An 18,019-nucleotide genomic window follows, 5' to 3' on the forward strand; every position below is an offset into this window, starting at 1 on the left:
CTCCTATTCAGATCCTATCTCCCCTTCCCCTCTAGCTGTCATCCAGTGACATCAGGAATATTATAGCTCTTAGGATATTTTACTTGCTGTGTAGCATTGGCCCTTTTTGAGCCCAAGCCCCTTCATCCATAATGATGCCATAAGATGCTGTTGTGACGAACAAAAAATTCAAAATGCAAAATGCTGACCTCAGTGTCTGAAACATCACAGCTGCCCAGTAAACAGTGACTATTATCTGCTTTATTTCTGCCTGTCTAATTCCTTTGGCTGCCTCCTCCCTACTCATTTTGGTTTCCTAATGCAGAGTCAGCATTCGCCTGTACTGGTTTATTTCCCAATTATTGTTGTCTTCCTGTTGCTTCTGCCTCTCTCACAAATTTCCAGAGACCTGCCTTTTGCAGCTATCACCTTAATTAAAGTTTTGTACTCTCTCTGCATTATTATAAAGACACCAGAATAAATACACTAACATTACATCCATGGAATATCTATAACTATCAAATTAGTTTACTCTTGTGTTTCCTGCGACTCACAATTATCTCTTGTAAAACCACTCATCTTTCCTGTTTAATCTAACATGAATACTGTGAAGCAGAGAAGACTATGCAGTGGACAGATGAGGTTCTGGAAAATGCTACCAAATTATGAAAAACATTTGAATTGCATTAGCTTCCACTGAATATAAACAAAGCCTGAACAGAGAAAGGTCAGTCCACTCTGGGGCAGTGGACATACTAATTTGTATATGTTGTCTTCAAAAATCCCAATTTAAAAGGGGTCTACATGTAAATATATATATATACACACACACATATGTAAAATGGCTAAAATATGGCTGAATAAATCACTTATTTCCATTTTTTATGTATGTTTAAAGTCAAGAGCCTGTTCCAGTCTGTTTGAAATTAAAAGGAAATACTCATTGAATTAAACATAATTGCAAGCAAACTCTAGGTTGTGCTGGAAGAGAACCAGGGGACAAGTGAAATTAAATATTGGGGGAATCTGGGTATTCACAAAGTGTGGCTGGTTTCATTTGCTTGGTTCCATTCAATCTACCTTTCAACAGGGCCAAAGATGCCAAAACAAATAACCACATTTTTCAGAACAAAAATATCATTATGTAATCTTCTTTTGTCTTTTAATGAACTCCTAAGAAAATTTTTGCAAAGGTATAAAATTTAAACCACTACTAGCCACATATTTGTAGTTTATGTTCATTTAAGAGAATAAAATTTCACTAAATGAGAATTGTGCCAGAAAACCCTGGCCTGTCACTTGCCACCTAACTCTCTCTCTATTTTACCCTTCCTCTGGGTTAGGTGGAGTTGGAATTTTTATATCACCCAGTTCTGAGTATTGAAAAGGGGGAAGTATAGCAAACACAGCTTTCTTCTCCCTGCTCTTGGCCCAAGCAGAGAAAGAGCTTGACCTTCCCAGGAAGCTTAAACTATGGTTCATATTTGATTTGGGGGAGGAGGGGTAGCAAGAAACAGGAATCATAATTATAAAGATGCATCAATAATAAATAACAAATGCAGAGATATTTACATCATACTTAGTACTTTTTTTCTAAACACTTTTAGGAACAAGCTGGCCTACGTTCACTAGGGTAGTGGTTAAAATGCAACACAAAATAGCCCCTTAATGACACCAAAGACTCTAAATGGATCCAAAATGCTTCATTTATATGCACAAAGTAGTTTTCTTTACAGAGTACTAGTGCTTCATAATTTTTTCATTTTCTATTTTGGAAAAAGGGCTTTGTTTACCATTATTTAGCTCTCTCTGTTTTTGCTTAATCAGTTTTCTAATAGAAAACACAATTTTCTATTTTGGCTTACCAAGAATTTTACTAAAAGTAGCTCGTCGGGCCCTGGCTGGTGTGGCTCAGCGGGTGGGAGCATCGTCCCCTAAACTGGAAGGTTGTGGTTTAGATTCCCCGTCAGAGCACAGACCTAGATTGTGGTTCCGTCCCACCAGGGCACGTATGAAAGGCAACCAATTGATGTTTCTCTCTCACTTCAATGTTTCTCTCCCTCTCTCTCTCCTTCCCTTCTGCTCTCTCTAAAATCAATAAACACGTCCTTAAGGGAGAATCTTTTAAAAAGTAGCATGTCAGGCTGAAAACGTAGAAATTAGATGGGCTATTGAGGAAAGTTCTGATTTTATTTTTAAAGCAAAAGTGTTAGTTATAAGTGATTCCTGCTAAATAATAGATTCAGCTAAAAAAAAGATGCCCTCATTTGGTGTGCTTTAGTACTTCAACAAAAACGAATAGGTTACAAGTTTATTCCACTCACTTTTGTAACAAATTTATTGAGCACCTACTATGTGCCAGGCACTGTTCTAGAGGTTGTGACTACATTAATGAGCAAAAGAAAACAAACCGCTGTCGTTTGCATGCACGTCTCAGGAGCAGAGGATAACAACAATACTAATTTTTTAAAAAGTACACAAGTGATATGAAAGACCAGTTTGTCTAAAAGATTAATTCTCTAACACAAGAACCAGAGAAAATTGGAGCACATTTTAATATTATCTCAAATGTGTTCATAAAGAATTAATTGTGGATGAAAAACCAAACACATTTTATCACCTTCAGATTTTCTGAATTTCATTCATTCATTTTACTTTTTATGAGCACTGTAACCCTGTCGTAGTTAAAAATCATCCTTGATCAAAATTAAAACTCATTTATTGAACTCTAAATGACAATACATGTGAAAAGAATTAGTACAACTCAACATTGAAGCTCATATAGTTGAAAAAGTGGAATTTGCAAAACTTACTGATGATTTTGCTAATACCAAGTTATGATAAACTGTGTACTAAATTTGTTTAAAACATATCTGTATTAATGAATTTTTATTATTGGAAATTTTAAATGTTGTTTACCGAGTTATTTTTATTTTTCATGATTATTCTTTATTTTTAATCTTTATTTTTATTTGATTAAATGGATGGGTAAATAAACTTTACAAAGATATAGACATGCAAGTCAGAAGCACAGAGAGTCCCAAACAAGATGGATTCAAAGAGGCCCACTCCAAAACACATAATTAAAATGGCAAAAGCTAGAGATATAGGGAGAATCTTAAAAGCAGCAAAAGAAAAGCAGTTAGTTTCCTAGAGGGAAGTTCTCATAAGACTGTCAGCTAATTTCTCAAAAGAAACTTTGCAGGCTAGGAGGGATTGGCAAGAACTATTCAAAGTCATGAAAAGCAGGGACCTACAAACTAGATTGCTTTACCCAGTAAAGACATCATTTAGAATGGAAGACAGATACAGAGCTTCCCAGACAAGAAAAACCTAAAAGAGTTCATCATCACCAAACCATTATTATATGAAACCTTAAAGGAACTTATTTAAGAAAAAGAAGATAAAAACTATGAACAATAAAACGGCAATAAATACAATATTATCAACAATTGAATCTATAAAACAAACTAAGCAAACAAGAAGAACAGAGACAGAATCATGGATAGGGAGAGCATTTTTGATGGTTGCCAGAAGGGAGGTGGCTGTGGGGATATGAGTGAGGAGGTGAGGGGATTAAGAAGTACAAATAGGTAGTTCCAGCATAGCCATGGGGATGCACAGTACAGGATAGGAAGTGGAGTGGCCAGAGAACTTATACGCATGAGCCATGGGCATGAACCATGGTGTGGGGATTTCCTGAGGGAGAGGGGGCTGTAGAGTGGAGGGAGGTAAAGGGGGAAAATTGGGGCAACTGTAATAGCATAATCAATAAAGTATATTTTAAAAGAAGGTATTTTTGAATTAGTGTTACATACATATGTTACAAAATTTAAAAGTTAAAAGGAATATATAATGAAAATAGGTCTGTTTTTCTTTTATTGGCCTCACCCTCCCTGAGTCATGTACTGTCACTAGATTCCTGTAGCTTTTTTCAATGATATTCCAAAGGAGTTTCTCAAACTTTAACGTGCATATGAATCTTGTTAAAATGCAGATTCTGATTCAGAGGGTTTGAGGTGAGGCTTCAGAGTTCACATTTCTAACAAGCTCCCCTCTGAGGCTGATGTTGCTGACCCAGGGCCACACTCCCAGCTACAAGGTGATGAAGCACATTTGTTTATATTTGTTTCTGTGTTTGTTTGTTTATTGGACTGAAGAGAGCAAGATATTCTTGTATACATATACAACTTACTGCTCTTTTACTGCAACTTCAGCACAGAGTTCCAGCCTTGAGTTTTTCTTTATTACACTATTTTCTTCTAATCTTTGTCTGAAGTGAGAATTCATACAGTATGTAAAAATCATACCATAAATGAACAATGAAAGGCAGCAACACGATCATTTGCAGCATGCCACTAGGGGATGCTTAAATCATAAGAACTATGAGACTCCCTCTTTGCACATTTTTCATCCATTTTTTTGCAGATGTTTACACTTTATTTTTTTTAACTTTTTTAAATTGTTGTTTAAGTTCAGTTGACTTCGTTTTCTCCCCACTACCGCTCCCCACCACAGCCATCCTCTCCTCCACCCTCGATCCTAACCCCCTTTGGCTTTGTCCATAAAGTTAGCAAATCCTCAAATCCAAGCGACCTCCTACATTTGGGCAGAAGGCACAGTGAGAACTTTAGCTTGCAGCCAGTACCGTTAATCCAATAACAACATCATCATACTGGGAAATGGTACAATTAAGTTCCTTAAAATCGATATGAAGTACAAAGATCTTTAAATATTTTAGTCACAAACATATATTCTGCCTGAATAAAACAGTCTCAAGAGATGACAATGATCAGTAGCAACCAGGGTACTAATGTTGTCTTTGTTGGACTTACGTGCAAATGAATTCAGAAACCATGGGGGCAACTTATAAAACATGAAAAGTTCAAGTTTGTATCTTGCCCTCTGCAAGAAAAATAAAATAAAATAGAAAATAAAAGATGCTTAGAGCACTCGAATTTGTCCACCGACTCTGTCGGCAGAGTCTGTTTCTATGAGTACTTGCTAACACAAGATTTGGTTTTGAGAGACAACCAATATCAGAGGCACTTTTCAGAAATAAAGATTTGGATCATTCAGTCTCAAATTCTGTGTTATTAGCAGAGAGGGGAGCGGGTACAGATTTCTCTTTGATGCCAAGTTAGTGTCTATCAATGATGCCTTTGGTTTGAATGGCCGTGGAAGTCTACGATCTGGAGAGTTCTTAGACTGGGTGCTGAGATGGTTGTTTTGAAGTGCTCGAGGCTGCAAGATCCAGCTGCTGGGAGACTGCGACTTGGATCTGCCTAATCCTCTAGAGCCTGAGTCACAAAGGTTATGTAGAAGTGTGTTGAATACTATGCAGAGTGTCACAGATAAAAGGACACACTTTGCTGAAATTCCAATTGAGTTAAAAATCTGTCAGGTCCATAGTAAAACAAAATAAAAACACTCAAACAAACATGAATATAGAACAGAGTAGAATGCAAAAGTCGAATGGATTTTTAAGTTAAACATGAGATTTCAAAATGATACGGAACTTACATTTATGCCTCCAGGCCCTGGAGAACACATTTATTGGCTTCCGCCAGTAGAAGGATGTTTGAATGGGAACATTTTAGAAGTACTGTGATGCACATTAAAAGGGCAAGAGGGGAAAAGGGTGCTTGAGAAGATAAGAAACAGATTGTTTGAATGGCAACTACATTTTGTTGCCTCCTGCATGCCTCTGGAGTAGGCCTGTGCAAAATATTTTGGAACCAAAAAAGTTGCTGTTATAGTTTTGAAATAATTGACTTTCTGCAGGAAATGAGAAAGCGACTCAGAGGTTGTTGAAAGACTCCCACTGGCTTAGTAGCTGTCATCAATGAACTTTTAATGAATAGAGAAAAATTTGTGATTTGGGGCTCCTTGTAGGCTAGAAGAGGTACGAATATTTTTCTAGAATTAACCCATTTGTGCTGCAAGTAGAAAACAAGTCATTTCTTTACAGGAGAAAAAAAAAGTGTGATATAGTAAACATGGTCTTTCACATATACCAAGTTTTAATTCCTAGCTTCAGCCTTTGGTCAGGAAACTAAAATTCTTTAGGCTTCAGTGTTCTCATCTGAAAAGTGGGGGCAAGCAAAAGGATGTAAGGGGTTAACAGTGGGTGCATGTTTGCTTCTCCTCTTTTGTGTTTTTCCTTCTATGCCTTTGCATTTCTACCCCCCATTTCCTTCCTGCCCGGGAAGTCAACAATGAGTAGAACATCTCTGTTTGAATGGGAAAATGGTGCTCTGTATGAGGAAGTTGGAACACATGACCTGGGACTCAGCCAACCCCGAGATTCTATGAAACCTTTCTGCTAAGGAAGCGTTTAGAGAAATAAACTGCCTAAAATGTAATCACATTCATATCCTACTGTTTACTGGCACTTCAAAACTGAATTTACACAAAACGACGGCCTCGACGCAAGTAGAGAAAAGCTGTGTGGCAGTTAGATGTGTATCACATAGGCACAGTTGACTCCTTAAAAGGGTAAAAACCTTAGTAGATGTGTGGATGGTGATACACACGCGATGAGCCCACAATCATTATGGCAGTGGCTTTGGTTGGCACCATTCTGAAGTAAATGTCATGTTGCTTCTTTGGAGGTTGCAGGACTGGCATGCAGCAAAGCATATGTTTGCAAGTAGATAGCTGGGTAAGAGGAGCTGCTCTTTCCCCAACAAGAGGACTGTTCAGTAGCTAGTACACGAAGCTTTAAAAGGCGCCACTGCCACTAAATTCTCTGTAGAATTGAAATGCAATTACATCTCAAGGACAAGTGCTAAATATAAACAGAAGAGGCTGAATACATGACTTTTTTTAAGCTTTGTTTTTGCAGTATATTTGCAAGAAGAATTAACTACCCCCTTCCCCCCCCAAAAAAACACAGTATAATCCTTAATTGAAACACAGAGATCAGGCAATTTGGTAAATCTTTTAGAAGCTTTTTCCAGGAGCTTATTGTACCTTTAAAGAAGTGGTCTTTTCTTAATGTCCATAAGCAAGTATAAAGACACGAAGGTAATTAATAAAAGAATCAAGTTACTAAAAGTATGCAGAATGAGATACCAGAGTATGTGCCATAATAATCAGAAAAATTAGGCAATATGTTACATGAGGATATGTACATAAGTGGTAAAAACTATGTAAATGGGAATGATAATTACAAAAATTCAAGTTGTGGGTTCTTCCTTGGGGAAGCAGGCAAATACAATCTGTATGGTGTACACAGGGTTTTTCACTGAGTGAATAATCCATGGGTGTTTATCGTTGTGTTTAAATAGTTACAAAATCTTTTTTTAGATATGTTATACTTCCTTAATTTTAAAATTGGAAAAAGTGAAATAAAACAAGGTGAAGAGAAAGTACAAAGTAAGTTGTTTAAAAACCAATGTGATATGTTAGTAAAATTAAATATAGTCAACTCAAGTTGATAGATGTATCTTCATATTATACATTTTAAAGATTTAAATACAGCACATACAAGACATAACTAAAGCGTAAGTCCCTAGAAGGGCTGAAGTTTAAGTAGATAGATGAAAAAAGGTATATCAGATAATACTAACAAAAGATTAACTTTCGTAGCTATTTGAATAATGGAAAAACTGGACTTTAGGGAAAAATGCAACTTTTTAAATTCTCTCTATCTGCAATTCGCCTTATTTATCCATTTATCCTCTGAGCCTACTCCATCCAGGTGTCTGCTCAGGACTTTTTGATAAATCATCTCTATTTTAGTCCTATTCCTAGCTAACCATTTCCAAAACCTAAGATCTTTAATCTCTAACTCTGGTAGTTCTTATGTATGTATCATTTAAGTTGGTACGTAGTATATACTGTATTTTAGTGTCGATATTCATGCATTTCTTTAACTAAATTATAATGTCCTAGACCTAGAGGCTATACCTTATTCACCTTTTAACACCTTCTGTCACCTTCTGTCACCTCACTCTAGGACCTGCCACATGGTAGAACCAGGTCACCTGGCATATAGTAAAAGTCAATAAACATGTCAGCAGTCGACTGAAAAATGGCTTCTGAAGGCATATTAAAAGCTCTTGCAAGATGTTTGAGTACTTTACCAATGCCGGGCATTTACATTTTCTAAGCAACCTCTCTGCCAAAGTTTTTAGAATGGAAAAAGGAAGAAACACTATAGTTAGGGAGTGACTAACCCCCAAAGCTGTGAGGGGTAGGTGAGGCTAGATCCTATCCCCAATAGGAGGGCGCCCCCCTCTGGATCTAGTTGGGAACTCCCACACGTCCCGGACTAAGAGTAGGGACTGCATGTAATCAATAGACTTCTTACCCCTGTTCCTGGAGCGAAGACCAACATATAGTACAAGTCAATCAATACTTCTGCAAAGTGTGAGCGAATTAGATATTAGTCTGGGACTATTTAGTTCGCTCCCATGTCTTCTAAATAACCTATCATTGAAGGCTTCCCAATGTGGGTCTTTAGCTCTGGCTTCTCCCCACAGGGAGAGGATGACTGGGGCGGAGGGGGATGGGTGGAAGGGGGTGGCTGGCAGAAGAGCCAGTCGCTCTCAGGAGGGAGCATATGTCAACACCGGATTTTATTCTCTGGGTTTAGGAGCTGATTGGAGCAAAGCTGAATAGAATGGAACCAGGTCTGCCAGCTGATGGTAGACTATAGAAACACACAGCATGTTTCAAAAGAGTGGGGAAGCCCATTGAGAAGTAGCTGGAATTCCTCCTCTCTCGTACCATACAAGATAGGCTGTCTGCTGCAAACCTCTTTTAAACACACTATTTTTTGAATAGGCAACACATAAACCAAATGGTCTAAAATTCAAAGGGTACAATAGGGTACATGCTAGAAAAAAGTAAGTGTACTTACTACCTTTGCTCAAAGCTGCGCTCTCTAGAGACGTCTACAATTACCAGTTACTTCACTTAATTTGAGCTACATAAGCATTTCATCCTTGGGTGCACATATACATGTTTATATGTATTCATACATTTTTAGAGAAATATTTCATATAATAACATACTATATTGAATCTTGATTGCTTTTATTTGAGAATTTAGACTGTAATTCTTTTCATTTTCATTTTTGTTACCTTTAAAATCCCAGCCTCTGTTACTATCTGTATATTGACAGCGTGCCACATTTTTTAATGAGCTCATGAATGAATGATTCCATAATAGTCTCTAATTCATTCTGAACCTAAAAGCCACCCGCCAACATTTATAAATGCTTTCTCTTAGACCTCATCTCCCGTATGCATCTGTGTTGCCCCTAAAATCGTATTCATCCTTCAAAGTTATCTAAAAAATTGTGTCCTGCAGGAGAAACTTCCCTGAATATTGCCTCTCAGTGTCTCCTCCAGTTCTCTCAAAGCATTGAACAATTGTCTACCCTTTTCTATTGTCCTCTGATTTTCATTTGTTAATATAATAGCATGAAGATGCGAATAATATTCTTGATAGTACTTTTATTGAGTACATATCACTTTGCTAAGCACAATTATATGTATTATTTCATTAATCTCTATAACACACCTATAAAGTTGGTGACATCATATCATCGTTGTGGCATACCTGTCTGTGCCCTTCTAATGTCACCTTGACTCACCCTTGAGATCATGAGCAGACTCTTCTTATGCACCAATTGTTTCCAGCATCTTGATGCCCAAGTGACCTCTGCAAAGTGTGCTTATCCTGAGTGGGTAGGGCAGAAGTGCTAACATACTGACACCCAGAAGTGACCCTTAACCAATGAGGTATAGACGTTGATAGATAACTACACCAGCTTTCTCTTCCTTCAGTGGGAAAATTGTGAGTTGTGTTCTACCCAGTCATTTCTAGGGTCTCTGTGTGATTTGGCCTTGGTTGCCCATAGTAGTAAAACCCTTTTTATCTTACCCTTTATTACCTTTCCTCTCTTCTCTTTCTCAGTTTCCCCCTTGCTCACTTTCTGAAATCACCTGCCTAATAAACTACTTCCACTCACATCCTGTCTCAGGGTCTGCTTTGGGGGAAATCAAAGCTAAGGAAAGTGAGGTTTAGAGCACATCACTTTTCACGTTCATCTATACATCAAGTGGCAGAATCAGAACAAGAACCAGAAGTCATATTCAAAAGCCCCATACATGACTACAAACTGAATGGTAAATGCCTCAAACCAGACATAAGTCCTGTGCTCCCCGCACTGCGTATTTCAAAATGCAAGCCAGAGTCACAACTTAACACATACTTCTGCCAGGCAACAACATTTTGTGTTTTGGAGAGTCTTTTCTCCACCTCCATACATCAACACATCCATTGTAGGCACTATTAGCTAAACACAGGTGCTCATAATTTACTTCTGAAACTGATTTAAAGAAAAAGACTTCCCTGTTTGTTCACTTGCTGAGACTTCTCATTGTTGTTCTACAGACAGCAACTTCATCCTCGCGAATGCCCAGGTGGCCAAGGGTTTCCCCATAGTCTACTGTTCTGATGGCTTTTGTGAGCTTGCTGGATTTGCCCGGACTGAAGTCATGCAGAAGAGTTGCAGCTGCAAATTCTTATTTGGGGTTGAAACCAACGAGCAACTGATGCTTCAAATAGACAAGTCACTGGAGGAGAAAACAGAATTCAAAGGAGAAATTATGTTCTACAAGAAGAATGGTGAGTTGGCTTTCTTTGGTGCTCATTGGACAGTGGTAAAGGGTCACCTTCTTTCAACTCAGTAATTGCTCGATAAGTCCCATTAAGCCCATTAAGGCTTAATGATATTTCTCATAAATACATTCTGTTACAGAAGTCCCACAAATGACTTGAACAATGGCCTTGTTTTAGCCATTATTGGCATAAACTGCCTGAAAACTTAGCCTGAGAATTATAACTTTGATATCAATAGATTAACTCAATTCTTATATGTTAAAATGAAGTATATTACTATTATATATGGTAATTCTTAAAAATATATATTAGATATGAAAGTTGTTATATATTGACAGATGATCTTTTACCTAGAGATATTTTTCCAAATGTCATGTCTTTAAGAACCACATCTCCACCTGAGTCGTTACAGACAGAGATCGAAGTGTTTGCTGGCAGAGCAGGAAGTAAATTTAAAGAACATCAGCACAGGCATTTTTCTCTTTCACTTCCCCAGCCACAGAGCTTTTCTCACCACTCTTTTAAATCTGAAGACAAAATAAGAGACACATGTTGTCTCAGGGTGAGAGTAAATTTGCCCACACTCAAAACTGCCATTGGGAAAATACTAAGTATTTTCTTGTGGCTAAAGTGGATCTAGGGATGGATGTGATATCAGCAGTGCTTGGGACCTATGTGGAAATAGATATCATTATCCTGTGGGCCCTGGGAGAAGGGATAAATCCAAGAGGCGTGATGTTGGGAAAATGCCGAATCAAAAATTAGAACAAATCATTGTTTCCCCAGTTCCTATCTCCTTAAAGTAACATACACCCTTGAGTTTTAGCTGGGCACATGGCTGCCAAACTAGAGAATATGTTTCCCAGCTTTCTTTGCAGTTGGGTTGGGCATGTGTCTAAGTTTGAGGCCAATGATAATGTAAGAAGGAATGATTTATGTGATTTCTTGGTAAAATCCCTAAAAACTGAAATTGTTTACCCTCTAATTTCTCATCTCCTTTCCCATGGTGCTATGGACTGAGTTGTATCTTCTCAGAATTTGTATATTGAAGCCCATACCAGCCCCCTCTCCAATGTGACTGTATGTGGAGATGGGGCCTTTACAAAGGTAATTAAGGTTAAATGAGGTCATCAGGGTGGGCCTTAATCCCATATGACTACTCTCCTTATAAGAAAAGGAAGTGATACCAGGGGTACCCCTGCCTAAGTCATATGAGAAAACACAGAGAGAAGGCAGCTGGCTGCCAACCAAGGAAAGAGGCCTCAGAAGAAGCCATCCCTGATGGCACCTTGGTTTCAGACTTCCAAACTCCAGAACTGAGAGAAAATCTATTTCTGTTGTATAAACCACCCCGTCTGTGTACTTTGTCATGGCAGCCCTAGCAAGTGAATACAAATGGGTCAGAATGTTAAGGTTAGGCTGGAAAGCCAGCTTCAATCATTGACAAGGACGATACAATAGAGGAATGCAGAAGAGCTATATGGAAAAACTCTGTTGTTAGAGATCCACCTTATCCACCCCAGGGAAAGAGAAATACATTTCTATCTTGTTCGAATCACTATCTTTTAGATATTTTTGTTACAATATTCAAATTGTACTCTAACTCAGAATTTCTCAACCTTGGCACAGAAGAACATGTTGGGCAGGGAATTCCTACATTGTGGGCAGCTGTCTTATGCATTGCAGGTGATTAACAGCATCCCTGGCCTCTTTATCTTGCTCTCAATACCTAGTACTGGGGTCTTGGTCAGGAAGAGAAATAGGAGCCTAAACGTGGCAACCCCATCCCCATTTATAAGATGTTTGTCCTTGAAGGACTTTTCTTGAGCATGTGAATTTCGGATACAGAGGATTCATAAAGTATTGGGGAGTGCCCTTCTGGGAGGAAGGGATGTCCCAACACTTTGGCACTAGTAAGAGTTTGGACCATTGTGCTTTCCCCAGAATCAATAGGTAAGGCCTACATAGCAGATACAAAATAAAAGGACTCCAGTTCTATCTAATTATAGAATAATAATTGAAAAGAGGGACTGAGACAAAAGAAAATAAAGGATGTCATGAGAATGCAGACTGGTAGGAAGTGATAAAGCCACCACGTGGTAGAACAAAGGAAAAGGGATATCCTTTGTCTGAAATATCCAGCAACTACAGAACTGTACAAGTCACCTAGTAAAGGTCACTCCACGTCCAACTGAGTGTCTTTCTTTTTAAGCCCCCTTAAAATATCTGAATATGGTACCTGAGAAATGTTTAGGCCAAGAAGGAGAATCTAGGTGGGAAGCCCAAAGGACAGAGGTTTTGAAAGCCAGATATTAGCATATATGGAGCACAAGGTGGAGATGAACACCCAAAAGAAGTTTCTAAGCCCAGATTTTTTAAAGATTTTATTTATTTATTTTTAGAGAGAGAGGAAGGGAAGGAGAAAGAAAGGAAGAGAAACATCCTTCAGTTGCCTCCCACATGCCCCACCCCCTTTCCCACCCCCCTACCCACCCCGCCCCCAGCAACCCAGGCTCATACCCTGGCTGGAATCGAACAGGTCAGCACTCAATTCACTGAGCCACACCAGCCAGGGCTGAGCCCAGTTTTTTTTTATAAGATGCCTGCCATCTTGGACCTCTTAGGGTAGAAATATCTAAAGGCACTAAGAAAGATTTTTTTTAATTAGGTAATAATTAGGAAGACAAATAGTTTCACAGATAAACATAATATGCAAACATTACTTTGTCTTAAATGGAGATACTAATATTTCACGTTCTTATGTTCAGCAGCTAACATTTTTCGTTTATTGTTCTCCCTCTAGATAGTTCAGGGTCTACTTGTATATCACAAGTACCATTGAGATGCCTTTTCAAAAGCAGTCCCCTCCACTTCTGTTGGTGTACAAAGGGCAGTCATCGGGGATCTTCTAGTCAAACAAAAGTATGGTTAGTCTAACTAAGGACAACCATTTCATTAATTTTGTGTTTATCCTCTCATTTTTTTTAAATATAAGCAATACATATCTTTGTGGTTCTACCCTTTTCTTACACATAGCATACTTTTCACACCGTTCTGCATCTTGTACCTTTTATAGGTGTGTACACCTCGCAGAACAATATCGCATATTTCTCTCTCTTTTTTAAAGCTGCATAATATTACGTTGTGGGGATCTATTATTGTTGATTCCACTGAGCCTCCATTAATGGACATTTGTCTAATGGACAAATGAAAAAACAGACAGAATTTGTCTGTTTTTTGGTCCTAGAATTTGGTCTGTTTTCTTAGTTCTTTCTGCCTATCTCTGTTTTAAATACTCCTTTCGTTATTTAAAAGGACTTTTGTATTTTTCTAAAAGTTACCTGGCATGTGAGACCTTTCTATAATACAAAGTGTCCCACTTTTTAAAGATGTTGTCATTTCCTACTATAAGCAACAGTGTGATTAGCCAGGAGCCACACTCTCTCCTTCCCTCTCTCCCAACGAATTTGATGTTCTTTTAGTACCTGCTAAATCTACCAGCACACCTGTTCTGCTTTCCTTATAGTCTCCCTTCGTTCCCCCCTCCCCCCTTCATAGTTATATTTACATTGTTGGAGCAAACAACAACTACAACTATTACATGTATTCTGTCACTTTTATCCTCCATCATTTAATCATGTTGTTAGTTAAATATGCTTAATGATCACCATATGTTATATCCTAAACCTTCACTAGTCATTTCTTGGTTTTCTAAACCTTGTTCTTTGAACCAGCTCAGGAAGAGCTCACGGGAACCGTTTTCTGAGCTCTTGCATGTTAACCACAGTGTGAGTGTGGCCCTTATACTTGTAGATCAATTTACTGAAAATTAAAACTTGAGCTCATACCTTCTTTATTTAAATATATCAATTACATTAGTCCCTTGTGTACCTACATGGAGTATTGTTTTACCATAAAAATACTGTTAATTAAATGACTTCATGTTTTGTTTTGGGCATTCAGTAAATTTATTTTGTCTTACTGTATTGTATTCTAATCCAGTAGTTTCACTGCACTATACTGTGTCTGTTAAGGGTCAGGTAGTGAATATTATACATGGGGGCAAAAATAGGTTTACAGTTGTGAGTTTGCAAAACACAAGAGTTTATTCTTGTAGCATTATTTATTAATTATTGTATTGTTTTCCATATGAACAACTGCAAACCTATTTTGCCCCACCCTGTATACTCATTTGTATACATATATACACATATAAATTTTATATACATTTCTATGTATACATACATTTTACACTCAATTATCATATACACAGGTTATGAGTATACACAGGCTGGGCAAAAGTAGGTTTATAGCTGTTTGTATGGAAAATAATATAATAATCAATAATACAGGAAAACACTGTATTTTGCATACTCATAACTGTAAACCTACTTTTGCCCCACCCTTATGTATTGCAGGCCATACATTCTATGTCACAGGTATTCATTGCTGTCATTGTAGTGTGACAGCAGCCATAGAGAATTTGTCAGTGAGGGGATGTGGCTGTTTTCCAATAAAGCTTTGCTGGCAAAAACAGGGGGTGGGCTAGATTTGGCCTACAGGTCACAATGTACTGATACCTGATATAGAATATTTTTGGTCATATTTTCCCCCTGATAGATGGTATGTCCTGTTATATTTTATTTTGAACAATTTTCTGAATTTTAATTATCATCACTGTTCTGTTTAATCACTTTGTGGGCTTCTTTATGATCACTTATTATATATATTGGATCCTGTTTGTCTGTCTTCTATGTTGGATATATATATATATATATATATATAATATATAGATTATATATATACATATATATAATCTATATATGTTGGATCCTTTTTGCTTGTCTTCTATTACCTATCATCTCCTCATTTTTCTTTTTCTTTTTTTCTGATTTTCACCTTGTGCAATCTGTTTCCTTTTCTTTATTTTTGTGTATCCACTCAAACTTTTATTTCTTCTCTTTAAGTCTTCAATTCTTTATCTTTTATTTACATTCTCTCCTGAGCTCAGTGAACTCATATTATTTCTGTCATTATTTTACCTAGTATATTAGTTGTTAGGGCGGCCATAACAAAATATCACAAACCGGGTAACTTCAACAACAGAAATTTACTTTGTCACAACGCTGGGGGGTGGAGTCTGAGATGAAGGTGCCAGCAGGGTTGGTTTCTTCCGACACCTCTCCTCTCGGCTTGTATACGTCTGTCTTCTCTTCCCTCTGCCTTACAGTGGTTTTCTCTTTGTGTGTCTTTGTCCTTATCTCCTCTTTTTATAAGGACAACAGTCATAGTAGGTTAGGGCCCACCCATATTTCTTTATCTTAAACAAATTACCTCTTTTGTTTAGGCCCCATCTCCAAATATAGTCTCATTCTGAGGTAATGGGAATTAGGACTTCAAAATATGAATTTTTGAAGAGATACAGTTTATCTCCTAACTCCTAGTCATATTATTTCCAAGCCTTCTAAATCAATGCGTGCCTTTTCTTTTCAGAGTTTATAGCCCTTGTTAGTTCTTTACTTGTTTTGAAATATTTGGGTTATATGTGCTTTATAGAATATTTTGTGTCTTAATTTCTGTAGGTTTGTTACTCCTATATTTTTTCTCTTTACCTTCTCTTTTTTCCTTTTCTGTTGTCATATTTCAATGAGATGCATTTCCCATGAGTTTTAGGAAAACATTATAAATAGAGGTGTGGTAAGAAAACTTTCCTAAATCTCTGTGTGGCTCTAAGGTTCCTCCCCCATTACCAAAGCTGTTTTCTTTTTTAAACGTAAATGGCTTCCCCATATAACTACATTTTGTTACTCTCTGAGCTACCCTTGCTCCTAGTGTGGGCCTCTCCTAACTAGTGTTTGAAACTTTTTCTTTCTTTACTCTGATCTCCCTGGCCAAGTAGGGATCTAGTTCCAGCAGTTTCTCTGCAATAGTTGGGTAGTTCTGTACTTCCAAGAAAGAATTTCTGCTGGTGTTTCCGAGAACATTGAAGGCTTAAGCAGCCCTAACTTCATCCTCTTTCTGTAGCCCACTGCCCTCACCTTCAAATTAGAGACTGTGAAGTTCCCTTCTATTTTGATTATGTTCAGATCTGTCTGTAGAATCCTTCATTTGCAGAAAATATCTTCTTCAGGGAGTAAATACCTTTTAATGATTTGTGAGCTCCTGAGCTCCTAGGGCTATGAGTAAAGTCTCCTTTTCCCATTCTGTTTTTTCTATGCAGCTGCCGTTCTTACAAGGGTCCAGCTTCTTAGTCGATAAATACCATCATCCTGTATTCTGAGGTCTGTGGGAACACACCGTCATACAGTTTTGTTGCTGATGTCTTTTATGGATTTCTGCTTTGTCCATCTTCATTACTTTAATTTTGTGAAAGGATTGGGGATATTTCAAAAGCCAAGGGTCCATTGCCATTGCTGTCTTTCCTGTCTCATTTTGGATGACCTCCTTAGACAATGTACATTAAGTGCTTTGGGTACATAAGCCCAATTTCTGAGAGTTGCCCCTTTTTTTTCTCCTTAAATTGTCATTTTCGTGGTTGGAGTGTGAGGGACTTATGTGATCTCATGACATAGTATAGAAAGGGTGCCCCTAACCTTTTGTGTTTTCACTGATTTCATGCATGGCTGTGCTGGTTAAGTGATTTTATTTCTCCATATCTCTTGAAACCACTGTAAATAGATATGGAGAAGTAAATACTCCTTAATTTTTGTAAAGAAGTAAATGCTCCTTAATGTAGATACTTCTTCATTTTTGCCTCCTCTTTCATCATGCAAGGGGGAAAAGGAGAATTGTTGCTCAATTAGTATAAGGTTTTAGTTTTGCCAGATGAGTAAGCTGGAGAGATCTGCTGTATAATATAATACCTATAGTTAGGGTATAGTTATGGTATTGTGAACTACATGATTTTCCAATACCCTATGAGGCTTTCCAGGAAGTAAAATACTGGTTTCCAATTTCCTGGACTTGGAACCTAACACACAGTGTTTTTTGGAAGGCTTTGATTTGCCACTGAACTTCCTACACTAAAACCAGAGTGTGGTGAGGGAAGATCGAATTTATCTTGTGCAGAATCTCACCATTTCAGAAAATCTTGTCACTGACTCACAGTTCTCCTCACAGAGACAGCACATCTGTATGGGTTCTGCACGTATCGCTGTTGTGTTTACAGTGACTCTGCAGAGCGGCCCAGTTATCCAACTGCTACGTTTTATCTCCCATTGTAGTCTACCAACCTGGGGCATTGTGTGTTGAGATGCATATTTTTAATATGAAATGACTTCACTTCATGTTTTTGCTATATTACTATTAATAATACATAGTACTGCCTTTCTAAAGACGTGTGTTAAGTAGCCAAGTTTTATTATCCTAATTTTTCAGTTCTAAATAGAAAAGAAGAAAACAC

General features: G+C 37.7%; 1 protein-coding gene across 1 annotated transcript in view; it reads left to right on the forward strand.

Annotated features, from left to right (window-relative positions):
- Positions 1-18,019, forward strand: part of KCNH8 (potassium voltage-gated channel subfamily H member 8) — a 278,542-nt gene that overhangs the window by 82,586 nt on the left and 177,937 nt on the right. The window contains exon 2 of the mRNA XM_024566106.4: positions 10,390-10,623. Within this exon, the coding sequence (XP_024421874.2) occupies positions 10,390-10,623 (234 nt within the window). The remainder of the gene's footprint in view (positions 1-10,389; positions 10,624-18,019) is intronic.

This window comes from Desmodus rotundus, chromosome 8 (genome assembly GCF_022682495.2).
Source record: "Desmodus rotundus isolate HL8 chromosome 8, HLdesRot8A.1, whole genome shotgun sequence".
NCBI lineage: Eukaryota > Metazoa > Chordata > Mammalia > Chiroptera > Phyllostomidae > Desmodus > Desmodus rotundus.